The sequence below is a fragment of the Schistocerca serialis genome, chromosome 5, assembly GCF_023864345.2.
Source record: "Schistocerca serialis cubense isolate TAMUIC-IGC-003099 chromosome 5, iqSchSeri2.2, whole genome shotgun sequence".
In the NCBI taxonomy this organism is placed as follows: Eukaryota; Metazoa; Arthropoda; class Insecta; order Orthoptera; family Acrididae; genus Schistocerca; species Schistocerca serialis.
In genome coordinates, this window is record NC_064642.1 from 519478610 (window position 1) to 519506147 (window position 27538).

The window sequence follows — 27538 nt, forward strand, 5'->3', positions numbered from 1 at the left end:
TGAGCGAGAAGAAGCAGCGCAAGTCAAAGGACGAGGCTTCCCCAGCTTCCTAGGGGCTCCGCCTCCTCCTACTCATCTCAAATCAGACCCTGCTTCTATGGATGTCACCCCATCCTCGTCGGTGACGACCACTGACAGAGTGACTTGACCTCCCCTCAGCTTCTTTAAGTCTCACCTGCACTCTCTACACGCGATAATCCAGTGGAATTGCAACGGATGTTATCGACACCTACCGGAAATACATTCTGTCTTGCTCTTCAAGAAATGCACTTCCGTGATAATCACACTCCAATATTTTGTGATTATTGGGCGTTCTCTCGAAATTGTGCCGGCACTGGGATAGCGTCTGGAGGGGTCTGCACTTTGGTTCGCGCCAGTGTTACTAGTGACTGGATTCCCCTTCCAACCAACCTGGAAGCAATCGTGGTTAAAGTGCAAAAGACTCTGCCAATCGCTGTTTGCAATGCCTACCTCCCTCCAGGTAGGCCATTTTCTGACGTTGAACTGCCTACCTCAACACAGCAACTCCCGCCTGCATATCTTTTCCTTGGAGACTTCAATGGGGGAGTGTCACTTTCACGGGTAGGGATCTTCTAATTGACCAACTTATTACAGAGTTTGATTTGTGTCTCCTCAATGACTGTTCCCCTACCTACTTCAGTGCCATTCATGGCACCTTTACAGCTATCGATCTCATGATCTCCTCCCCTGCTCTCGTGATTTCCCTACATTGGTCATCCCATGATGATCTTTGTGACAGTGACTACTTTCCGGTGATTCCATCATTCCCCTGACGCCGCCACGCAGACAGACCCCCACGGTGGGCATTCCACAGGGACAATTGGCCTTTATATACGTCTGCTGTGCACTTCGACACCTTTCTCTCGAATTGCATTGATGCGGTCGTGCAGGACATCTCTGCCACTATTCTTCATGCCTCTGGCACTGCTGTCGCCCTATCCACAGATCCCCCTCATAGTCGACCGGTACCGTGATGGACCAAGGACATTGGAGTCGCTGTCCAGGACCCCCGACAGGCACTGCAGTGATTTAAAAAGACATTCATCGCAGACCAACTTCGCTTTTAAGTGTCTCCGTGATAAGGCTCGTTACCTTATAAACAGAGTAAAAAGGAATGCTGGGAGCACTATGTTTCCTTCCTCGGGACGTATGCAACTTCAACACAGATTTGGTCCAAGCTCTGTAGCCTGAGCCACCAGTGACAGTCAACTGTCCCGGACCTTGTCCTCCAAGGTGCCCTGTGACTGATCCATTGGTCCCTGCAGAACACCTCGTGACACATTTTGTGACAGCATCAGCGTCCTCTTCCTATCCCACTACCTTTCTCCGGCAGAAGCGCCGATTGAACAGACCTCCCCTCTGTTTCAGCCCTCACCAAGCTGAACCCTATAATGAACCCTTCACTGAATGGGAATTCTTGCAGGCTCTTTCCTCTTCACCTGACACGGCGCCACAACCAGATGATCCAACACTTGCCCGTTATGCAGAGGCAACATCTACTCAGGGTCTTCAGCCGCATTCAGCTCATGGGTGCCTTCCCCTCGCAATGGCGAAACAGTATAGTTACCCCCTTCCTTAAGCCTTGGAAGAACCCAACGTCTCTCGACAACTACCTCTCGATTAGCCTGAAGAACATACTTTGTAAACTACTTGAGAGGATGGTTAGCTTCCGATTATGTGCGTTACTCGAATTTGGGGCCTTTTGTCCACGTATCAATGTGGCTTCTGGGAAGGATGATCTCCAATTGACCATTTACTCAGACTGGAAACTGGAATCCGACAGGCTTTTACTAGCCGCCAGCAAATGGTTGCAGTCTTCTTTGACCTACATAAAGCATACAACATTCAAGCTACCCTACACGACTGAGGCTTTCGCGGTCCCCTTCTGCTTTTTATCTGCGAGTTTTTATCCCACTGGCTCTTCCGGCTTCAAGTTATCACTTCACTCAGCACCCCTCACATTCATGATAATGGAATCCCACAGGGTTCTGTATTAAGTGTCACACTCTTCCTCGTAGCCATCAGTGGACTTCTAACAGCTGTTGGGCCGCTGGTTACCCCGGCATTGTATGTTGATTTTTGCATCTGGTGCCGCTCCCACTCAGTAGCATCTGCTGAGCACCGACTCCAAGGCGCCATCTGACGGGCCTCTGCGTGAGCTGTCTCCCATGGCTTCCAGTTTTTTCCTTCCAAAACGCGGTTTATGCGTTGTTGTCGTCGACCCACGGTACACCCCGGTCCCGAACTTTATTTAGGCGAGCTGCTGCTAGATGTTGTAGCACAGTCCCGTTTCTTGGGCCTATTTTTGAAAAAAAGCTGATGTGGCTACCCCATATTGACTACCTGACGACTACATGCATGCAGAAGCTTAATGCTCTCTGCCTCACGGCCCACACATCTTTGGGTGCTGACTGTGCAATTCTACTCCATCTTTACCATGCTCTGGTCTTGCCCAGACTAGATTATGGTAGTCAGGTTTATGGTTCAGCGGCTCCTTCCACTCTGAAAATACTTTCACCTGTTCACCATTGTCAGGTGTGTCTGGCTGTTGGTGACTTTCACACTAGTCCCATTCACAGTCTCCTCACAGAAGTAGGGATTCCCCCTCTACAATTACGATGAAGCCAACTGGTTTCTTACACAATCGCCATTCACAGATTCTCTGACCATCCCATGTACCCTGTCCTCTTTGGAAACGAGGGATGTCTCCCTCCCGATCACTGCCCATGGGTTGGATTGCTGGTTGGAATGGGCCTCACTTCCCTCTGTCGGGATCTCCATCTCCACTCACTGGAATGCACCCTGTGTATTTCCTCGCACACACCTCCTTGGATGATGCCTAGACCACGGATTAGAACCGATCTGTTCTAAAGTCATAAGGTCTCTGTCGCCCCTATGGTCTTCTGGCCTCTTGTACGTTTCATCCTTGAAGAGATCCAAGGTGCTACCATCTTCTACACTGATGGTTCTAAGACGTTAGATAATGCAGGATACGCATTCACGTCTGCTACTGACTTAGAACACCATTTATTGCCAGGATCATGCAGTGTGTTCACAGCAGAGCTGTTAGCCATTAATAGGGCCCTCCAATTTTTTACTGAAGCCTTCCTCCACAGTGTTTTAATATGTACTAACTCAATGGCAGCTTGCAGGCAATCGACTGATGCTACTCTAGTCATCCTTTGGTCTCTGCTATCCATGGCCGTCTCTCTGCCCTTGGTTGTGTCGCCTACTCACTTGTCTTTCTCTGGTTCCCAAGTCATGTGGGTATCCCAGGGAATGAACTGACTGACCGTTTGGCAAGAGAAGCTGTTACTTACCCTCCCCATTCCCTTTCATGATTCTAGCTGCTGATATGCAAATCTACGTCAGAGCTCTCTTTGCCCAAAACTGAAATGACATCTGGTGCGCTACTGCTCCCAGTAATAAACTCTGCACAATCATGGAGACTGCTGTGGTTTGGCGTTCTCCCTTCCATTCCTCTCGGAAGGACTACATTGTCTTATGCTGTCTACACATTGGTCGTACCAGACTCACCCATTGTTTCCTTCTGCACAACGAGCCACCCACACAATGGGGCTGTGGAGCCAGACTGACAGTATCCCATATATTGTGAATGTCCCCTTCTTTTGGTACTGAGTATAGTTTTCCAGAGTCCTTCATCATCATTTCCTTGGGCCTTATCCCACTTCAATGTCGGGTCGGCCCTGTAACTATGGATTTGGCGATATTAGTGGCAGAGGGTGGCCGGATGCCCTTCCTGTCGCCACCCCATAACCCCCGGGATGGAATCAGTGTACCCCAGCTGCCTGCATCTAGTGTAAGTCATGAACTAGTGTGAACGTTTTCAAATGTCTGCGAGTCGTGTAACTGAGGCAAGACATGGGGACCAGGTCAGTATTCACCTAGTGGGATGTGGATAACCGCCTAAAAACAACATCCAGTGTGATTGGCACACCGGCCCTCGTCGGTAATCCGCCAGGCAGATTCAATCGGGGGGCAGCGCGCCTATCCGAGTCCAGGAAGCAGCGCATTAGCACCCTCAACTAACCTGGCGGGTCGTCTTCCAGAGTCTTTAATTTTAATATTAGCAGACTATTCACGGATGGTTGAATTGGTCCTCAGTTTCCTCCGACAAAGCGGTTTATATTTCCAGATATTAGGTTTTGCTTTACTCCTGGAGCAGGGGCAGGGTGGTTGTGGTTGGGCCTCTCTTTATGTTTTCTCGATCTCTGACCTCATGACCACTCCCGCATGGAAAGACTGCTCTTTTTTGCCATGTTTTAGTATTCGTCTACCCTTTTATGCCTTCTACTGTGTGTTTCTTATCCCCCTCGTTTTATAGTTTGACTTCCCTGATTTGATCCGTCCACTTTTAGCGGTCCCTCTCTCCTCCATGAGTAACTCTGGAATCGCGGAACTGATGAACTCGCCGTTTAGTCCCATAACACCTCTCAATCAATCAATCAATCTTGCTGCCTCAATAACCTCCCCATCGTCCACTGCCATGTACTGCCTCCCGCGCGGTGCGTCCTTTATTGGGCCAAACACATGTAAGTAGGAAGGTACAAGATCTGGGCTGTAGGAAGAATAGTCCCATGAAGTTTTGTGAGCTCCACTCGGGTGCACAGACTTGTGTGAGGCCTTACGTTGTCACGGAAAAGGACAAGTTTGCATTGTTGAACACGGTGAAGTCGTTTCTTCAATTTCCTGAGGGTATCACAGCACTCATTAGAGTTGATCGTTGTACATTGAGGGAGGAGATCAAACGGAATAACCCTTTCAGAGTCTGAGAAGACCGTCGTCATGATTTTACGGACTGAGGATGCAGTTTTGAACTTTTTCTTCGGAGGAGACGTGGTGTGGTGTGGTGTCGTTTTGTTTTCGGTTCGAAGTGGTGACCCATGTTTCATCGCCTGTTCGATGTTCGACAACAATGTGTCTGCACTACCAACAGAAAAGTCCTGTTGTGCAGCGAGATATTTGATTGAGATCCGTCGATCGCCTGGAGTGAGAGTGTCCCATGTTCCAACAATGCAGGTGTCATAGCTGTGTGTAGCCTGCCAGCACGCAAGAGATCGGACAGGTCTGAGCGACCTTGTTGCGATGATGTCAGACACCTCGTCCAACGATTCACCGCGCCTTTGTTCACTGTCAGGTCTCCGTAGACATTCTGCAGGGACCTATTAATATTCGCTGTACACTGGTTTTCCACCAAAAGAAACTCAGTGACAGCTCTCCGTCTGGAACGCACTTTCGTTATAGACGCCATTTTGAAGGCTACGAATAGCACCGCCACTTCTTTGAACTATGTGAAGCTATAGGAGCTTAAGAATCTATAAGAAAGAATGACGGACTGATAAAAACAGTTTTAGAAGGTTATGTAGAAGGAAAAAGGAAGCGAGGAAGGAAGAGATTCCAGATACTGGATGACATGATGGACGGTACAACATACAGCAGCCTTAAGAAGCAAGCAATGGATCGCAAAAAATGGAGAGGCAAAGGACCTGCTAATATAGCAGATAACTGATGATGATGATAGGAGCCACGATGTCCCACAGCAAATTCCGCCTTTTTTCAACCGAAATTGATCGAGAAAAAAATGTGTTGCATTACTTATTGAACGCACCTTGTAGTAAACCGAATTTTAGCAAGTAACTTTATCTGATGTTGCTGTTATGTACCGTAATTTTCACAGAAATCAGGATGCTCACGTCTGTTAAGAAAACTAGTCAATATATCAAATAATACTCGAGATTTGCGGTTTTATTGTACGGTAATAACCAAGGTCGCTGCGTCCCCTGCAACAAACTGGAATAGATTTTCGTGAAACAGAGTCATTTTTCGTACGAGAGACGAAATAACTGTAACAAGTTATTAAATCTTTGTTTGTCCATTCGGGGGAAACTCATGGAATCATTAATTTCTGTGCCCAATATTTCATTTAGCAGATTTTCGTGGGAATATTTATCTCTCACTTGCAATAATTCCCTAGACCAGCGCCTCATTTTCTTTTTCTTTATACACTGCGGTAAAATACTGAATGAAATTCGTCGTCTGTGCTGGTAACCAACAATACTTGGTTAAAATATTGTACTTCGCGATATGGTAACTACACAGTGCGAGTGGTTTATTTTGACAGACTCGGTTTGTACGTCTCTGCAATTGTTTGACGAACCTATGGAAAGCAAACACCGAACCTGACAAAAAAGTTTGATCGTTTACGGTGGCCTTAAACGGTCAATCTTTTTTGTCAGCCGTCAACCCAAATCTCTCTTAAACAAATCAAACCGTCTTTATTCCACAAATTCGTCAAATAAAAGTGGCTTATTGTAAAATACTCTGACATATACGAAGTTTGACAAATTGTTTAATTGTCAACGGGGGCCTTATCGATGAACAGAGTATAGACGCCGCACAGGAATATTTGTACCTAAATTCTGGCCAAAACTGTATAACTTTTCGCCGCGCGGGATTTGCCGAGCGGTCTGAGGGCGCTGCAGTCATGGACTGTGCGGCTGGTTCGAGTCCTCCCTCGGGAATGGGTGTGTGTGATAGGTAGTGTGTAAGCTTAGGGACTGATTACCTTAGCAGTTAAGTCCCATAAGATTTCACACACATTTGAACAATTGTTCTAAAACTTTTAGTTTACTGAACGATTGTTGCAAGTCACGGAAAAGTAACTGACCAACTACTGGGTTCATAATTCAATTTTCAGGGGCCTGAGGTATGTCTTTTAACCCCTAACAACAGATGAAGAAGATCTTTTTCTGCCAGGGAACATTTTTCTTGATTAAGGTATCAGCTTCATTCTAATTACTTTGTGGCTTCATTAAATGATTGTTTTAAACTGAATCAGATCAAAATGTAACAGCTTTTCTTTAAACTATGGGCTAATCTAATTACTTAAATTTGAACACAGTAACTACATTGAAAATATTACTACACAATATTTTAGTTCGTCTGTCATTTTCTTAGCGAGTTTGAATCTGTGTCAGGGCTTGTCAGACCTATGCTAAAGTATAGTCATAATTGGTACAGTACTGAGAGCCAGTTGCAAAGATAAAAAAATCCTCAGATTTTCCCTACATAAATATAAGATTTATAAAAAAGTTATATAGTGTTACATAATCATAGCTAACACTTGGTTTAAGAATCATGAAAGAAGGTTGTATACATGGAAGAACCCTGGAGATACTAAAAGGTATCAGATAGATTATATAATGGTAAGACAGAGATTTAGGAACCAGGTTTTAAATTGTAAGACATTTCCAGGGGCAGATGTGGACTCTGACCACAATCTATTGGTTATGACCTGTAGATTAAAACTGAAGAAACTGCAAAAAGGTGGGAATTTAAGGAGATGGGACCTGGATAAACTGACTAAACCAGACGTTGTACAGAGTTTCAGGGAGAGCATAAGGGAACAATTGACAGGAATGGGGGAAAGAAATACAGTAGAAGAAGAATGGGTAGCTTTGAGGGATGAAGTAGCGAAGGCAGCAGAGGATCAAGTAGGTAAAAAGACGAGGGCTAGTAGAAATCCTTGGGTAACAGAAGAAATATTGAATTTAATTGATGAAAAGAGAAAATATAAAAATGCAGTAAATGAAGCAGGCAAAAAGGAATACAAACGTCTCAAAAATGAGATCGACAGGAAGTGCAAAATGGCTAAGCAGGGATGGCTAGAGGACAAATGTAAGGATGTAGAGGCCTATCTCACTAGGGGTAAGATAGATACTGCCTACAGGAAAATTAAAGAGACCTTTGGAGATAAGAGAACGACTTGTATGAATATCAAGAGCTCAGATGGAAACCCAGTTCTAAGCAAAGAAGGGAAAGCAGAAAGGTGGAAGGAGTATATAGAGGATCTATACAAGGGCGATGTACTTGAGGACAATATTATGGAAATGGAAGAGGACGTAGATGAAGATGAAATGGGAAATATGATACTACGTGAAGAGTTTGTCAGTGCACTGAAAGACCTGAGTCGAAACAAGGCCCCCGGAGTAGACAACATTCCATTGGAACTACTGACGGCCTTGGGAGAGCCAGTCCTGACAAAACTCTACCATCTGGTGAGCAAGATGTATGAAACAGGCAAAATACCCTCAGACTTCAAGAAGAATATAATAATTCCAATCCCAAAGAAAGCAGGTGTTGACAGATGTGAAAATTACCGAACTATCAGTTTATTATGTCACAGCTGCAAAATACTAACACGAATTCTTTACAGACGAATGGAAAAACTGGTAGAAGCGGACCTCGGGGAAGATCAGCTTGGATTCCGCAGAAATGTTGGAACACGTGAGGCAATATTGACCTTACGACTTATCTTAGAAGAAAGATTAAGGAAAGGCAAACCTACATTTCTAGCATTTGTAGACTTAGAGAAAGCTTTTGACAATGTTGACTGGAATACTCTCTTTCAAATTATGAAGGTGGCAGGGCTAAAATACAGGGAGCGAAAGGCTATTTACAATTTGTACAGAAACCGGATGGCAGAGTCGAGGGGCATGAAAGGGAAGCAGTGATTGGGAAGGGAGTGAGGCAGGGTTGTAGCCTCTCCCCGATGTTATTCAATCTGTATATTGAGCAGGCAGTAAAGGAAACAAAAGAAAAATTTGGAGTAGGTATTAAAATTCATGGAGAAGAAATAAAAACTTTGAGGTTCGCCGATGACATTCTAATTCTGGCAGAGACAGCAAAGGACTTGGAAGAGCAGTTGAATGGAATGGATAGCGTCTTGAAAGGAGGATATAAGATGAACATCAACAAAAGCAAAACAAGGATAATGGAATGTAGTCTAATTAAGTCGGGTGATGCTGAGGGAATTAGAATAGGAAATGAGACACTTAAAGTAGTAAAGGAGTTTTGCTATTTGGGGAGCAAAATAACTGTTGATGGTCGAAGTAGAGAGGATATAAAATGTTGACTGGCAATGGCAAGGAAAGCGTTTCTGAAGAAGAGAAATTTGTTAACATCGAGTATAGATTTAAGTGTCAGGAAGGCATTTCTGAAAGTATTTGTATGGAGTGTAGCCATGTATGGAAGTGAAACATGGACGATAAATAGTTTGGACAAGAAGAGAATAGAAGCTTTCGAAATGTGGTGCTACAGAAGAATGCTGAAGATTAGATGGGTAGAGCACATAACTAATGAGGAAGTATTGAATAGGATTGGGGAGAAGAGAAGTTTGTGGCGCAACTTGACCAAAAGAAGGGATCGGTTGGTAGGACATGTTCTGAGGCATCAAGGGATCACCAATTTAGTATTGGAGGGCAGCGTGGAGGGTAAAAATCGTAGAGGGAGACCAAGAGATGAATACACTAAGCAGATTCAGAAGGATGTAGGTTGCAGTAGGTACTGGGAGATGAAAAGCTTGCACAGGATAGAGTAGCATGGAGAGCTGCATCAAACCAGTCTCAGGACTGAAGACCACAACAACAACAACAACAGTGTTTGTATTTATCTTATCAAAAAATTCGTATGTATTTCGATTACAAACGACTTTTGAACAAAATATGTGATCTTTATGACTCATGTAATCCTATGAAGCTTTATTTATTCAAATTTAGCGATCTTTTCAATCAATTATCAGTATTTTAATAAAAAATAAGGAAACGAAGTATTTAACATAACCATGATTCAATCGTTAAAGATGGTATAATAATGCTAAGAAGAAGGGAGATAATAATGGAATTGTTGTACAAAGATGAACTTGGTCGATATTTTCAGTCTTAAGTCCTGCTGCCTGGTGTACACAAGGCGAAACCTTTCGCTCTGAGCCGCGATTACATTAAGGCTGTCAGTGCTGTTGCTGCTGCTACAGATCAACTGATCTTTTACGAAAATTTTGGGGTCTCTCTAAGGTTAGCAATGAAGTAATTTTGGGGTATTTACAATTACAATTAAATTAAAAGTGTACGGGAGTGCTTTACACGTTTAAAACTATCAGAAGTAATTTTGGATTTAAGTACAAATACTCCACTGCGCGCCGTATCGCCGCATACTGCTTGCAGGGCGCTTGTGGCGCGAGCACATGGCAAGATGAGGCACTACTCACTGTTCGAGGTCGTCGGTTTCGACTGTGTACGTGACGCCGGCAGCGTTCAGGCGGACCCTGACGTCTTCTGCTGAGTGGGGCGCCACGGCGATGACAGCGCCACGCTGCGGCGACGGCATGGACAACACCAGGACGCCACGGACGGAGTCCAGGGCTGATACCGCGGCCAGGCGGGCAGCGTCCTCCACGGGCGCTGTGCGCACCAGCAGGTACCTGCCAACACACCACATGCCACGTTCCTTCACAGACGTTCAGACACGTCACTGAAAGTGACCCCGGGAGAGTTCAAGCCGTCATAAAAGCGAAGGCAGGACGCGCCTCATATAAATTTCTACCAACAAGGGTGCGGATACTTTTGATCGGGTAGTGTATTACAGATCGTGCAGTAATTGAAGGGGAAATATCAGTGTTTACACTGACCACTTAAGCAAGAAATAGAGACAATGGGGACAAACATAGATCAGGGGAATCAGAGAAAAATTCCTCTGTTATTACTTGGAGAACATCGTCCCTAATGCAGTTCGCTAACGCTCTTTCCGCGGCTGCAACGTAACGGTGCGGTGTGCACCACGGGGAGAAGTAATTACAGATTTTTGAAAAGAAAGTTCGGATCGGTATCACCACACACCTTAACACATTCATCCTACTGGGAGACGAGACGATCAGTTCCTTTTTCGTAGAGAGCGATCGGCCGCTGACGGATACACAACCGCATCCACTCTCGCATTTCCTCGACCGACTGAAACCGACGTCCAGGCATGCCTTTCTTCAGGTCGCCAAAGATGTGAAAATCACACGGTGAAAGATCCGGCCCATATGGAGGTGTTGGATCGTTTCCCAGCCATATCGCTGAAACGTAGACTTCGTCCGATTGTGGTCGAGCGACCGAGGAACTTGTTTCCATGTTTACCGATGGAGTCCGAGTAGCGAGCGGCCGAGGAATCGGGCCACGTCTGCTACACAGCTGTCTGAGGGGGAGTTGAATCTTAGGCGCTAGCTGTACAACACTATGGCCGCTAAATGAACACATTAGAGCACTCCGCCAACAACGGTCATAACAAAACAACTGCGTGCCGTTCCCCCATCACAGCGGTGACAGTATCGAAACGTAACAACAGTAGGGCCACCTGTAGCGCGGGCAGTGTATTATGGTGGGTGTTCCTTTTTTCATTTGACTGTCCCTTATACACTGAAGCGCCTAAGAAACTGGTATAGCATGCGTATTCAAACACAGGTATATGTAAACAGGAAGAATACGGAGCTGCGGTCGGCAACGCCTGTATAAAACAACAAGTGTCTGGCGGAATTGTTCCATCGGTTGAGTTTGAACGTGGTGTTACAGTCGGCGCACGAGCGATGGGACACAGCATCTCCAAGGTAGCGATGAAGTGGGGAATTTCTCGTACGACCATTTCACGAGTGTACCGTGAATATCAGAAATCTGGTAAACCATCAAATCTCTGACATCACCGCAGCCGAAAAAAGATCCTGCAAGAACGGAACAAACGACAACTGAAGAGAATCGTTCAACGTGACAGAAATGCGACGCTTCCGCAAATTTCTGCAGATTTGAATGCTGGGCCATCAACAAGTGTTAGCGTGCGGACCATTCAACGAAACATCTTCGCCGGCCGTTGTGGCCGAGCGGTTCTAGGTGCTTCAGTCTGGAACCGCGCGACCGCTACGGTCTCAGGTTCGGATCCTGCCTCGGGTATGTACGTGTGTGATGTCCTTACGTTAGTTAGGTTTAAGTAGTTCTAAGTTCTAGGGGTCTGATGACCTCAGATGTTAAGTCCCATAGTACTCAGAGCCTCTTGAACCATTTGAAATATCGTCGATATTGGCTTTCGGAGCCGAAGGCACACTCGTGTACGACACAATCTTACGCCTCACTTGGGATCGTCAACATCGACATTGGACTGTTAATGACTGGAAAAATGTTGTCTGGTTGGACGAGTCCCTTTTCAGATTCTGGACGTGTACGGGTATGGAAACAGCCTCATGAATCCATGGATCCTGCATGTCAGCAGGGGACTGTTAAAGCTGGAGGAGGCTCTGTAATAGTGTGGGGCGTGTGCAGTTGGGGTGGTAACGGACCCTCTGATATGTCTAGTATGACTGCAACAGGTGACACGTACGTAAGCATCCTGTCTGATCTCCTGCATTCATTCATGTCCATTGTGCACTCCGACGGACTTGGGCAATTCCAGCAGGATTTATGGACAGCGATGCAGGATTCATGGTGTCAGTCCGCTCCAGCACTACTTCAGACATTAGTCGAGTCCATGCCACGTCGTGCTGCGGCACTTCTGTGTGCTCGCGGGGGCCCCACACGAGATTAAGTGGGTGTACCAGTTTCTCTGGCTCTTCAGTGCATGTCTCACGCATACAACTTATATATATATTTCTTCCACATTTTGACTTTCCCTTCTTGGCTTAGTACTGACTCGACTTTTGATATTTACGTGGCTCCTACTTTTTTTCTCTAAAGGTCTCTGTAACTTTCCGACTGTCACACATTCTTCTATAGACTTTCATTAGTTCTCTTGCCTTTCCTGGTCAGTTTTTAGATGTCTGTATTCTCCTTTGGCCTGCATTATTTGCTCAATTTTTCAAATTTTCTCCTTTCCTCAGTTAGATTCAATATCTCATAAGTTATCCAAGGATTTCTACTCGCATTCTCTTATTGCCTAATTGTTCCTTTGCTGCCTTCACTATTTCATTTCTCAAAGCTACCCATTCGTCTTCTGTTGTATTTATTTCCACTCCTTCAGTCAGTTGTAACATAATACTTCCTCTGAATCTCTCAACCAGCTCTAAGTCTTTCAATTTATCTGAGTCCCATCTCATTAACTGCTTTTTGAAACTTCTTCACTTTAAACCTGCAGTTCATAGCCAATAAATTGTGGTCAGGGTCCACATCTGCCCCTGGAAACATTTTGCAGTTTAAGACCTCTGTCTTAACAAAACATAATCATCTTAAACCTTCCGGCGCCACCAAGCGTCTTCCACGCATAAAACTTTCTTTTATGATTCATAAATCAAGCATTCGTAATAATTAAATTATGCTCTGTGCAAAATGCTGTAAGACGATTCGGCCTTTCATTCCTCAACTCCAACCTACGTTCTTTTTCTATTTTTCCTCTCCTATTCCATTGTCGACTTCCAATCACTCATCACAATTCTTCTTTAAGAAACTGAATAAGTCCTTTTATCTCACTTCATATTTTTTTAAATATCTTCATCATCTGCGAAGGCACATAAATTTGCACTATTGTATTGTAGTGGGTATTGGTTTCGTGTCTGTCTTGCGTTTACTATGCTGTTCGCAGTAACTCACCCACATTTCTATTTTTTATTCATTAACAGTTCTAACCATGAATTATCCTAATTTGATTAAGTATTTATAATCCTACAATCGCCTGACCAGAATCCTTCTTCGCTTTTTAAATTCTCTAACCTATCTACCCAATCAAGTGATTTAACATTCGATGCTCCGACCAGTACAAGGCCAATTTGGTTTTCCCTGATGACAACCTCTTACTGAGCAGTCACCGCCCGGAGATCGAAATGAATGGCTATTTGTACCCGCGGAATATTTTACCCAGGAAGATGCACTTATCATTAAGCCAAGAGGCTGCACGCCCTCGGGGAAAATAACAGCTGTAATTTTTCTTTGTTTTCAGGCGTTCGCAGTACCGACATAGCAAGGCCGTGTTGACTAATGTTACAAAGCCAAATCCAGACGGTTGCGCTGCAACTAGTGAATAGGCTGATGTCTGCCATCAGGTGCCAGTGAGTTACCCTGGCCACACCTCCGCTGTGGTTGTGCTTACGGTACGGCTCTCTGTCGTAGAGGCACGCAAGCTACCCCACCTCGGCAAGGTCCATGGCTTAGTACATGGCTCATAAGGGCAACAGAGGGACGGAAATCTAATATTGGCACATTCCTTTCCTATGCTGTTCCTTCCTTATTTCACTTGAAGATTTGCTAGTCTGACGTCTGGCTTTTCCCGGAAACCGAGATGCTCTTCTTGAGCAGAATGCGTTTCTACAATCCCCTCTTTGTTTCACCTTGCGCCGTGGTCTGGAATAGCTTTAACCTTTAGTGATAGTCCTTAGTCCCCTCACTTTCTGTTTATATGAATTCCTAGGTTCGCCCTTCCCACCCCCATCCCCCTCCCGAGTACTGCAAGTGTAAACGCACAAGCGGTGATCCGTACCGCGCGCGGTCGATCAAGTATGTATTTACTTTGTCGTATCTCCCTTTAATTTCACCGTTGTTTGCGCGAACCGTCGCTGCATATTGACATAAGTGCAATGCACATAATTACGTAGTTGCTCCCTTTCGCTTTTCAGGGAACAGGGACCATATACATGATGAAGCTACACTTCAAATACTTCGTAAGCTGTCTGAGGACGAAGATAAAAGGATATGCGATTTCACCGATGAAAGTGAAGGGGGGAAGAAAGTGTAAACACATAGCAACCCGGGGACTCAAGTAATGTCTGAAGTAATGCTGGAGGGAACTGACACCATAACTCCTGCAGCGTTGTCCATAAATACGTAAGAATACGACGGGGGTGGGGATCTCTTCTGAACAGCACGTTACAAGGTATCCCAGACGTATGCTCAATAATGAGCATGTCTGGAGAGTTTGGTGGGCAGCGAAAGTGTTTAACCTCAGAAGAGTGTTCCTGGAGCCACTCTGTGTGGTGTTGCATTGTCGTGCTGGAATTGTGCAAGTCCGTCGGAATGCACAATGGACATGAATGGATGTAGGTAATCAGAGAGGATGCTTACGTACGTGTCAACTGTCAGAGTCGTATCTAGACGTATCAGGAGTCCCACATCACTCCAACTGCACGTGCCCCACACCATTACAGAGCCTCTGCAGCTTGAACAGTCCTCTGCTGACACGCATGGACCATGGGTTCATGAGGTTGTCTGCATACCCGTGCACGTCCATCCGCTCGATACAATTTTAAACGAGACTCGTCCAACCAGGCAACATGTTGCCAGTCATCAATAGTCCAATGTCGGTGTTGACGGGCCCAGGCGAGGCGTAAAGCTTCGTGTCGTGCAGTCGTCAAGGTACACGAGGGGCCTCCTGCTCCGAAAGCCCATATCGATGATGGTTCGTTGAATGGTTAGCACGCTGACACTTGCTGATGGCTCAACATTGAAATCTACAGCAATTTGTGGAACGGCTGCACTTGTGTCACGTTGAACGATTATCTTCAGTCGTCGATGGTCCCATTGTTGTAGGATCTTTTTGCGGCCGCAGCGATGTCGGAGATTTGATGTTTCAACGGATTCCTGATATTCACGGTACACTCATAAATGGTCGTACGGGAAATCCCTCACTTCATCGCTACCTCGGAGATGCTGTGTACCATCTCTCGTGCGCCGACTATAACACCATGCTGTGTACCATCTCTCGTGCGCCGACTATAACACCACGTTCAAACTCACTTAAATCTTGATAACCTGACAATGTAGCAGCAGTAATCTGTATAACAACTGCGCCAGACCTTTGTCGTTCGATTCCCGGCGGGGTCAGGGATTTTCTCTGTCTCGTGATGACTGGGTGCTGTGTGATGTCCTTAGGTTAGTTAGGTTTAAGTAGTTCTAAATTCTAGGGGACTGATGACCATAGATGTTAAGTCCCATAGTGCTCAGAGCCATTTGAACCATTTTTAAAGACCTTTGTCTTATAAAGGCATTGCCGACCGCAGCGCCGTATTCTACCTGTTTACATAACTCTGCATTTGAACACGCATGCCTATACCGGTTTCTTTGGGGCGCCAGATGTAATATAAAGCATAGTTACGTATTCATCTATCTTTATCCCCTAAACTCAACCGAAGTTAAGTTAAATTTCATTTTTTCTGCGACGTTTAGTGTCGTTAAATTGTACTGACGTTATAAGTAGTAATACTTACAAAAGTGTACGGATTGTACCATTTTGGAAACGCGGCATGCAAATCCGCGCGCGGCAACTCTTGAGACAGTGACGCACGGTGTACTTGGAGGGTTAAGGCGACGCGCAAGCACGGAAAGGGGTCTTGTTTTGGCTTTCGAGAAGAAAGTAGAGCGAACGCTAGTCAGTTAAGGAAGCCTGCGGTTGTTGGGGTCACGTTCTGGTTTCCACGGGCTTCGCGGCAGGTAGTCTTGTAAGCGCCGCCGACCGGAACATAACCACAAGAGTGCACCATGCTGTTGCTGGCCCGACGCGTCGTGACATAGGGTGTGTACAGCCACAACGTGTTGCAAGCTGTGCTCTTCCGCTCGTCCCTGGCGTACGATTAACAGTGAAAACTCTCCACATACTCAATTTCGAGTAAAGTTTCTTCAGGTTAATTGAACTTGGCGGTTAGATTGTCAAGCGTCAGAGATGAAATATAGGCCGTTATTTTGAGCTTTTGTGTGAAAGCGTGGAACGGCACGTAGCGCTTATGGGATGCATGGGTTACTAGCGTGCGCTTTGTGAGCACTGAGCCGGCCACTGTGACCGGGCGGTTCTAGGCGCTTCAGTCCAGAACCGCGCTGCTGCTACGGCCGCAGGTTCGAATCCTGCCTCGGGCATGGATGTGTGTGATGTCCGTGGGTTAGTTAGGTTTAGGTGGTTCTAAGTCTAGGCGACTGATGACCTCATATCTTAAATCCCATAGTGCTCAGAGCCATTTGAACCATTTTGTGAGCACTGAACTATAGATATTCGTTCCCTCTCTGTATTAATGAGGCATTAACCACTATGGTCGTGATTTGTTTAAGAGTTAATTTTTCAGCAGTTTGCATTCCTGTGCTGGAAAATACTGTGAATTCGTGTATAACTGGTTTGCCGTAGTGCAATGTGTTTTGTGCTTTTCTCCTTATTGTAGAAGTCTATTGTAATAGCATGCGTTAAGGGAATTTTCCACGGGTCGTGGGAAGACTGTACAAGTGTTTACTTCAGCCAGGGGTAGCAGAGCAGACGTGCAATTTCCAGAATGAGCGCCGCAGAACCATTGCCTGTACAGCTGGGTAAAAAGCAGCGTCGGATTTACATTCAATAAACCACTGCGTTTATTTACATTTCTATTCCTCCGTGTATTTGTATTTCATCCATTGTTGTTAACTACTAAGAGTTTGCGCTTTTTTTTTCTCTTTTTAACTGGAAAGACTTGATCAGATACCGTCACGCCGGCCGCGGTGGTCTAGCGGTTCTGGCGCTGCAGTCCGGAACCGCGGGACTGCTACGGTCGCAGGTTCGAATCCTGCCTCGGGCATGGGTGTGTGTGATGTCCTTAGGTTAGTTAGGTTTAAGTAGTTCTAAGTTCTAGGGGACTTATGACCTAAGATGTTGAGTCCCATAGTGCTCAGAGCCATTTTAGATACCGTCACATAAACTGTGGCTGCGAGCGGGGCATCAAAGTTCTGAGTTCCTTACGGATTTGCATGCCAACTAGCATTTTTGGGTTGCAAAATTTTGAGTAGTGGAATGCCACTTGATTTTCAATTTGGATACTGAATTTTGTCATAATGCCTCAAAGAGTTTTGCCTCAAAGTGTTTTCTTATAGCTTGGAATATATGTGTAAACTTTTTTTATGAAAACAACTTCCTTTAGTGACTGTTTAAATTCTTAACTGCTTTAAGGACCGAAGCCCGTTGTTCCTTCTTAAGATCCGTTTGAAATTTTTTTTAGCTGTTTAAATTATTAGTTGTTTGATGGCCAAAGATCGTTGCCCTGTCGCAGGATTTGTTTGAAAATACTAACAATCCAATGAAAATGTCTGTTCAAGTACCAGTACATGTAAAATTTTAACCTTGTTTGTTTGGCAAAATAAAATGTTCAAGAACTGGCCCAGTGGTTTACTGCTCAAGGATTCTTGCATCCAAGATAACCTTCTCAATGGTTAACTACTGCCATTCCAGTTTTCTTAATGACGAAGTTGTGGAAGCTCCAGTTACTCAAACATGTAAGGCTCATATTAGCAAAACTGTCACAGAAAGCAATTTCCTCCAGTGAATGGATTATGGTTCGTTTCGTGGAGTAAATTTCGTGACTCGTCGTCTTCTCAATTAACCATTTTCTTTGACACACAAGATGTGTCTTTCTCTTTTTCTACTTCCTCGGGCAAATCTTTTCTATTCATAGCAAGTGCAACATAGAACTTGTGGTGCAATACTGTGGCGTAAGGTCGTACTTGGCGATAATGGATATTGACTTCTTCTTGTAAACATTTTTAAGTAGCTGATAAACTGTACACGTTTTTCTTATCCGTGATGCAAACAAAGGCTTTTTCCTCATATGTGCTGGAATCTCTCTCAGGTATTTAAACATCTCCATTCGTTTTATTCCCACTTCTCCCACCTCTAGTATTTTGTGTGGTGACTTGATGTGTTGAATAACATCAGCTTTCTCAAAAGATATCTGGAGTCTCACATTCACTGCTTACGTTTTCAGTTAATGAATTCGTTTTGCGCAAGGGAAAGGGAAAGCTCAATTTATATACAGTGCACTGTAGATAAACGATAAAATAACAAGAAGTAATGTCGTAGGCACCGTTGTTGTTCTCCAGTACATTTTCTATGGATTACACTTGAGACAGAGTTTAGAGTAACTCAAAAGGTCATCTTAAATAACTCCACAATAATTATAAACAGCATTGCCAATTTCGAAGTAATCACATCTCCACAGAAGTCTACACTCACAACAGTTTCTCGACATCTGATTGTGGCATGAGCCAAATTATGTATGAGTGATAAGAAGGATCTGCAATCTATTTATACATTATTTTTTATCAATGATATCTCTCAGTGATTTAACAGATTTACAGTGCTCGTGATTTTTTATTGATTTGTTAATCTACCACAGTTGTCAACGAGCAATACTGGAGAATAATTACAATTTTCCACGAAAAGATGAACAAACTGTTGTTACCGTATCATGAAAAATTCAAACGTAAACTTAAAAATTAGACTGTTGATTAACAGGGTGCTTGGGCTGTTAACAAGGATCGTAGTTCTGAAGCCAGGTAAAGACGATGTGGTAGAGGTAGATTCAATCAAATTAAGCTAAAAAGCGATTACCACGTGAGTAAGAGGATCAGCTGACACGAAAAATGAGAAGTCATCATGGCGCAAGTCGTGAGGAAAACTCTGTGATTAGATTTTTTTTCCGTGCTGTTATTGTGTGTGTTTGGTTGGGCGCGCGCGCCCGTATGTACATGTGTGTGTGTGTGAGAGAGAGAGAGAGAGACATGTTTCTGGGACGCAGATGGGCAATCTGCACAGATGACCCAAAACATTATGACCACTACCCACCGCAAGATTGAATTCCCTCTGTTGACGTTGTGGGCACGTGACATGGAAAGGAGAGTATATAAGCGGATCGTCGACGAATGGGAAATCGTTCTAGGGACTATACGATCCAAAAATGGGGAGATCCGCCGACATAAGAAACTCTGGCAAAGGGCAAGTCGTTATGAGCCGGCGCCAGAGAACCAACTTCTCAGACATGGTGAAAACAGCCAGCGTCGTGTACTGCTGTCGTGAGCATCTATGGAAAATGGTTGAAGGACGGTGAAACCACAAATAGGCGACACAATATTAGACTTACACGACCCATCATAGGGCTTGGAGATCGAAGGCTTGCCCACTCGGTGAAGAATGATAGGTGGGGATCTTGGCAGACCTGACAATAGAGTAAAATGCTGATGCACGCAGAAATCTTTCAGAGCACACCATTCAACGCACATCGTTAAAGCACGGAGGTTCACAGCAGACGACATCTAAGTGTTCCCGCGTTTAAACTACCTCTTTAATTATTTTTATTAAAAACTGACCTACAGAATTTTCCCTGAGAAAGACAACTCAAACTTAACCAATTCATTCATTACCCACAATGTACAAGCCCAACGCAATCTGACTGATGTACATTGACAACATGGCTTTCAATAATTAACACAAAAGAATGTCCTTGAATTGCAAGAAATCCTAACAATAATACAAACCCAAAAAATATTAAATTGAAGAAGTATGAAACTACCTCCAACTCTGTTAATTGTCTCAACTCATTTCAATCACAAATCCTAACAGTGCAAACCCCATTCTTTTTCCTAAGTCACTTACCTCAAAGAAAATCTTCATAACACGAACTACAGCAAAAAAAAATGGTTCAAATGGCTCTAAGCACCGGGACTTAACATCTGAGGTCATCAGTCCCCTAGACTTAGAACTACTTTAACCTTACTAATCTAAGGACATCACACACATCCATGCCCGAGGCAGAATTCGAACCTGCGACCGTAGCAGCAGCGCGGTTCCGAACTGAAGTGCCTAGAACCGCTCGGCCACAGTGGAACTATAACAATTAAAGCAAGTAGCAACTACAGCCAGCTAAATAAAGACTCTAACTACTATAGACTCTAACTACTAGGAGGCATATGGTTAGCAAAAGAAAGATTTTGTTGAAGAGCAAACAATTTATTTAGAAAATTTTACCTTATTCACGTGACATCCAGTTCCAAAAATTATATAGTTGTCAATAATTCCACAGCCCAAACATTATCAACCAAACATCCATCATCATACATTTCCTTGCAAATTTTCTTATAAACATATCATTTCATCTCACTTTACAATGCATGTCCTACCAACAGAGTCTCCATTAACAATATCATGTCCTTACACTTCCCTATCCGCTAGCTAACTGCTAGTCCTCCAACCACAGAATCTCTTGCCGAGAGCACAGAGCGATGTCCATAGTGCTGTCAACATAAAAACAGGCTATTTATAGTGTCAGTAGCATTCCTACGGCGAATCTGGATCACTTAGCACTTAAATGAGGCACTGAAATATGTGAGACCAGTGAGGTCAAATCCAAGACTGCGTCCACTTGATCCTAATTGTGTTAGGGCAGGTTGCCTAAATGCAGGGACACAGTCAATGCTCTTTGACTTTGGCACATACACGTATAGCATGATCAAGCGATGAATATGGGAAATTTGAAAACTGATGTGAAAGGTGAGAAATTTACAATGTTGCGTTTGAGGCATAGGAGTGATTCCCAAGTATGGTGATGATTAATGATTAAATCTTTCTGATACTAACGCATGGAAAGTATGACGTATTTCGATTTTAATCATTCCAGTTACCAGTGGAATTTTAGAGTTTAGCCCTAACACAACAAACAGCATAGTGCAAAGGTCATGTAACAATCCTAGTTCAGTGTTAGTGGCATGCGCAGTACACTAAGCTCCCTTGTTAGATATTCCTAGTAGGCACTGCTACAGCAAACATAGAGTCTTGGGAACACGTGGTGAGAGATTGTATTCGATTTCAAAGGAGAATTGAAAATACAGGCAGGATTAAGAATTATAGCTTCAATATTACAAGGTAGTCATCACAGAAAGTGTGTGTGTGTATTCACGCACACTTATGCATAATATGATTGTTGAAAAAAATGCAATTTTTTAAATTTCCAATCAGTTTTCAAATTTCCCACATTCATCTTTTGATGACGTCATATGTGCAGGTGTCAAAGTGAAAGGTCATGGACCTTGCCCCTGCATGTAGACAACCCCCCACTCATAATTTCAATTTTTGGAGTTCAAGTGGACTCCATCTTGGATTGAGTCTCTAGTATCACATACTTCAGTACGTCATTAAGTGCGGAGATATTCAGAATTGCGGTGCCATACTGCCCATTTGACCTACCATTGCAACTGCGGACTTCATAATCATTATTGAGGACCAGCTTCTTTCGTTCATGCTTGATGTCTTCCCCGACGGCGATGGCATCTTCATGCAGGAGAGCTGTCCGTGCCACAAGAATGTAATCTTGCAACAGTTGTTTATGGAGCACGATGCTGAACTGATGGTGATGGTTCAGATCTGGGACGGTATCGAGCGTCTGCTTCGTGCATACAATCCACCAGACCGTAAAATACGAGTGTTTCGTGACCTGTGCATAGACGTTGTGTATCACATACCTCCAAAAATCTGTCAAGGAACTGTCGTATTCATGCCACCCAGAATCGCTGCTGTATTATATTCCAAAGGTAGATCAACACGCCGTCAATCAGGTGACGTAATGTTTTGGCTCATCGTCGTAGGAGAGAATGTAATCTAATAAACTGATCCTTCTTTTTCCTCGACGTCACTTCCGAATTGAGAACCAGCAAGTGACAGAGGAAGTGGCGGGTTAAGTCACCGTTACAAGGTGTGGAACGTGAAACCAGTTTGTGATACTATATATTTTTTTTGCCTGCTTTTAATGTGTGTGTGTGTGTGTGTGTGTGTGTGTGTGTGTGTGTGTGTGTGTGTGTGTGTGTGTGTTTGTGTGTGTGTGTGCGTGTGTGTATGTGTGTGAGAGAGAGAGAGAGAGGGAGACAGAGAGAGAGAGAGAGAGAGAGAGAGAGAGAGAGAGAGAGGTATTTCCGAAGCGTAGATTGGTAGTCTGTCTACTGCTGCCTAGACTGTTATGGGAAACCACTTAACTCCACACTCAGGTCAGTATATTAGCGCAACAGTCATAAATAATGCGCGTATATCGTACTCGGATCTTAAGTTCGTATCGCGCTCTATGTGTTATACTATAGGAGCAGACCAATCGCGAAACTGGCTATGTTGTAAGCACCATAGATTAAACAACACGTCGAGCAAGTATTATTCTAGTTGGCATACAGAGGAAAGGTGTCAACTTCAAATATTCCATACCTACATTTATGAGCACATTTTGAAAACTGGATAAGTAGCATGTGCCGTTCTGATATCGCTGTTGCTTTCCTTCTGTCAGATGAATTTTGTTTGGGCTTGTGCCAAAGATTACACCAGCAGAGTAGGTCGAATGGTACTGTCGATAGACACCTACGTTAACTCATAACACCAAGTATAGTGGAATCTAGTCTGGGTCATTCCAGATAACCAGCATACGATTGAGACGAGAACTGAACGCAATCATCTGCCTCTGCAGTTAACATCACGATGAGGCTGTGTAAATGTGTATCTAAAATCCTATCTTATCGAATCCGTACCAGTTTGGCGCGCTGTTAAGAGCGGCACATTAAATCGAAATTGCCTCCCGCCGCTCCGCATGTCCATCGACCGAGCAGGCGCCCTTCTAATCAGAGCCAGCCATTCTGTTAACGTCATTATCACACTTATCGACCAAAGTACTTCCTGCTACGGCAGATATCGCTCGCCGATTGCCGCAAAAGAGCCTCTGACATTACAGGCACGAGAATGTCATTCCCGTATCGCAACGACTGCCCTGTAATTAACGAAATTTTCCATAGTTCTTGGTTGAATTTGTTCGTCACCGAAAATTATAAGCTTATAATTGTCTGCTCTGAAATACTTTACTCGTATCTGAATCAGATTTCTGTTTATTGTGCCAACGCCAAACCCTTTTAGATTAAAATCAAAATCGACTTATTACGAAATATAAATTAATAGCCAAGTTATATTTTACAAAATATTGTGTACTACAGATAGTTTTGTGACTGCCAAAAGACAACTTGGTGTGATTACCAAATGAGGCAGGTCTTTCTCGCAACATAAATGCCTTTGTTGTGTATTTTATTTCATTTTAATTTATTTTAATTTGGCTTGGATTTATTGACCCGCACTGAAGACAACGTGTTAGAAATATAAAATAACATACACAAAGAGATACAATATCAATAGGTTAAAACTGTGTGTCTGACCGGGATTCGAAGCTGGGACCTTTGCAAAGGTCCGGCACACAGTTCTAATCTGTTATGAAGCTTCATATCAGCGCACACTCTGCTGTAAGGAGAAAACAATATAAATAGTTTGAACAATGACAAAATTACGCTACTATGTCCACGAAGGACAATATTTATAGCTAAGAAATCTTGACAAATCAGCTGTAGAAAAAAATCTCCAAATATGACGAAACGTCTAAAACTAAACCCGATGCCACTTGCGTGTTGCACGTCTAACTACTTCCAGGACAGCAAAAATTTTATTTTCAGAATTTCATATAATTACTGACTGAATTTTAAAAATTAAAATGGTGTTATAATCTACTCATTCAGAGGTATAATTTTACGTTAGAAACTGTTTATACATCTTGAGGAACAATAACTCAAAGCGCCCAAATTCCCTAGACTATATTTATCCAATATTTGAGAATGAGACCATTAACGACTTCCAACAAACCTTATCCATAAATTCATACTTTTTACAAACATTTCTCGCTGATAAGTGTTGGTTACTACGTTTTTACTGTTCAAGCAGCCAAACCTTAACATCAGGCATAACGCTTTAATTTATTACTTCGTTATTATTAAGTCTACTTGCAACATATGCTTGTATACCATTGAAAGTACCTGCAAAATTACATCCTTGAACACCCATGGTTTAACTCCTGGGAATTCGATTCTTTAAATAATCGGGAAAAGGACGGAGGTTAATGGTTGACTATAAAGAATCCGTGTAAGTACGTGTAGTACCCACGCACCAGAGGTTCCGCACAAAGATATTTATGTATACAGATGGTTCATCCATCCCGGGATGGAGAATTTCGATGGTTTTTGCCAACTACCGTTATCGATTTACGCAATATATCAAAATATTTGAATATCGATGACGATCAGTTTTGCTTTCGGAAAGGTAAAGGAAGAGAGGCAATTCTCATGTTGCGGTTGATAATGGAAACACAACTAAAGAAAAATCAAGACACTTTCATAGGATTTGTCGACCTGGAAAAAGCGTTCGACAATGTAAAATGGTGCAAGATGTTAGAAATTCTGAGAAAAATAGGGGTAAGCTATAGCGAGAGACGGGTAATATACAATATGAACAAAAGAGGAATAATAACAGTGGACGACCAGGATCGAAACTCAGATTAAAAAGGGTGTAAGCATATAGTCTTTTGTCCTTACTGTTCAATCTGTACATCGAAGAGGCAATGATGGAATTAATATTCAAGATCAAAGGACATCGATGATACGATTCGCTGGTGACATTGCTATCCTGAGTGAAAGTGAAGAAGAATGACGTGATCTGGAGAATGGAATGAACAATCTAATGAGTACAGGAAATGGATTGAGAGTAAATCGAAGAAAGACGAAAGTAACGAGAAGTGGCAGAAATGAGAACAGCGACAAACTTAACATCAGGATTGATGGTCACGAAGTAGATGAAGTTAAGCAACTCTGCTACATAGGCAACAAAATAACCAATGACGGACGGAGCAAGGAGGACATCAAAAGCAGACTAGCACTGGAAGAAAGGGCATTCCAGACCAAGTGAAGTCTGCTAGTATCAAACATAGGCCTTAATTTGAGGAAGAAATTTCTGAGAATGTACGTCTGGAGCACAGAAACGACAGTGAGACATGGACTGTGGGAAAACGGGAACAGAAGAGAATCGAAGTATTTGAGACGTGGTGCTACAGAAGAATGTTGAAAATTTGGTGGACTGATTAGATAAGGAATGAGGAGGTACTGCGCAGAACCGGAGGGGAAAGAGATACGTGGATAACACTGATAAGGAGAAGGGACAGGATAATGGGACATCTGTTAAGACATCGGGCAATGACTTCCAAAGTACTAGAGGGAGCCGTAGAGAGTAAAAATTGTAGAGGACGACAGAGATTGGAATACACCCAGCAAATAATTGGGGACATAGGTTGCAAGTGGTACTCTGTGATGAAGTGTTAGGCGTAGGAGAGGAATTCGTAGCGGGTCGCAGCACACCAGTCAGAAGACTGATGACTTAAAAAAAAAAAAAAGTGACATAAATGGCAGTGTCTTTTGACTGCATTGATGTAGAAGCTTAAACTTTTTACACCGACTAGGGACTTGATAGCTCAACCCTTTCTTGAGAAAAAGGTGTCTCAAAAGACGGACGGGCACTCATATAACATACGGCAAAAATATTTTTGGTGTGATATAATTAAAAACTAACAATTTTCAGATTTTTTTCCTTTACGTGTTCTATGGAACTTTACTTCTTGCCAAGTTTCATGATTCTAGGTAAGTAGGTTCTGATGAGTGAATTCGCAGGCATCAAAACATGTGACGAAAGTGTCCGTATTTTTTATTGCTTTTACGTGGAAGATTAAAGGTTTTATACCGCCAGGGACTGCAGACAGTATGTGACACAAATATCAACTTGATATGTCAACCTGTTCCCGAGGGAAAAGGGTTCTTAACAGACAGACGGACCAATCGTCAGATAACATATGACAAAACCTTTATCGTGTGATATAATTACAAATTATCAATTTTCTGATCTTTTTCCTGTGGTCATACTGTAAAACCATGCTCCCTGCCAGATTTTACGATTCTAGGTTAACGAGAAGTATCCTGTAGGTTTGATGAGTGAGTTTTCGAGTGTCAAATTATCTGATATAAATTACCGTATCTTTTGATTACATTAACTTAGAAGCTTCAATTTTTTACACTCACAAGGGACCGTATATGTTAGTGTGGGAGATAAATTTCAGTTAGGTACGTCTACCTGTTCCTGAGAAAAAGGTTCCTCGACAGTCGGACTGACAGACAGACTGATGGACGGACAACAAAGTGATCATATAACGTTTCAGTATTTACAACTTGATGTACCCAACCCCACAACGAACTCAACAGAGCTTGGGAGTTATACACCCGGACATTACGGTGTTTATATAACCACAGATAGAGCAGCAAATTTCGTATACACACGTTACTTTTTTGTATAAAAGAAAAAGGGACTTTATATATTTGACTACCTCCATGACCCAATGAAACAGGAGCACTTACTGGAAGGGATAACTTCAATTTCACAAAGTTTCGCAGTAAACGGTTCTGGTGTGGTGTGCTTCGAAGAAACAGCAAAGAAAAATAAAGAATAAGTCGAATTAGTCTCCTTCTATTTTCTTCTGACAGCCGCAGAAAAAGTCACCCTTGATGCCGTTTCTACGTAACTGGGAAATAGTTGAACCACGGTTCGTACGCATTTGTACCAAGGTAGCTATCAACGGACCTCACTCAACTCAGTAAGTTGTCAGAAGAGGGTTCTGTGCTTGTAAGTGGGTATCGATAGCGGATTAGGGAGAGGGGGTAGAAGCGCAGGTGATCAGCCAAAGAGAGTAAGAAATGAATTTCTATTAGCAAAGTGGAGCATATAGTCCAGGTCAAAAAGAAATTTCGTGTCAAGTGATAGTTGCAAAAGTTTTCAGTCGCCAAGGTCGGTAACCGATCAACTAAATTAAAATCTCACAAAGAACCTCTTGAGTGCTAGGTAGCAAGTTTAGACTCTATTAAGGCTCATTTGAGAGTGTTGTGTGAGCAATTATTGCAGAAAAAATATTAGTTGCCAGTGACTCACGATGTGCATCAGGACGGCGACAGGAAATCAGTGACGGGAGCAGCGGAGATCAAACTGCTGTGGATGAATGTGTTACACTTCACAAAATGGAAATAGTCGACATTCAAGAAATGTTCAAAAC

General features: G+C 43.4%; 1 protein-coding gene across 1 annotated transcript in view; it reads right to left on the reverse strand.

The window, feature by feature from the left end:
• The window catches only part of LOC126482056 (carboxypeptidase B-like), a 139546-nt gene that overhangs the window by 80224 nt on the left and 31784 nt on the right, over nucleotides 1-27538 (reverse strand). Inside the window, exon 2 of the mRNA XM_050106032.1 lies at nucleotides 10088-10300. Coding sequence (XP_049961989.1) covers nucleotides 10088-10300 — 213 coding nt within the window. The remainder of the gene's footprint in view (nucleotides 1-10087; nucleotides 10301-27538) is intronic.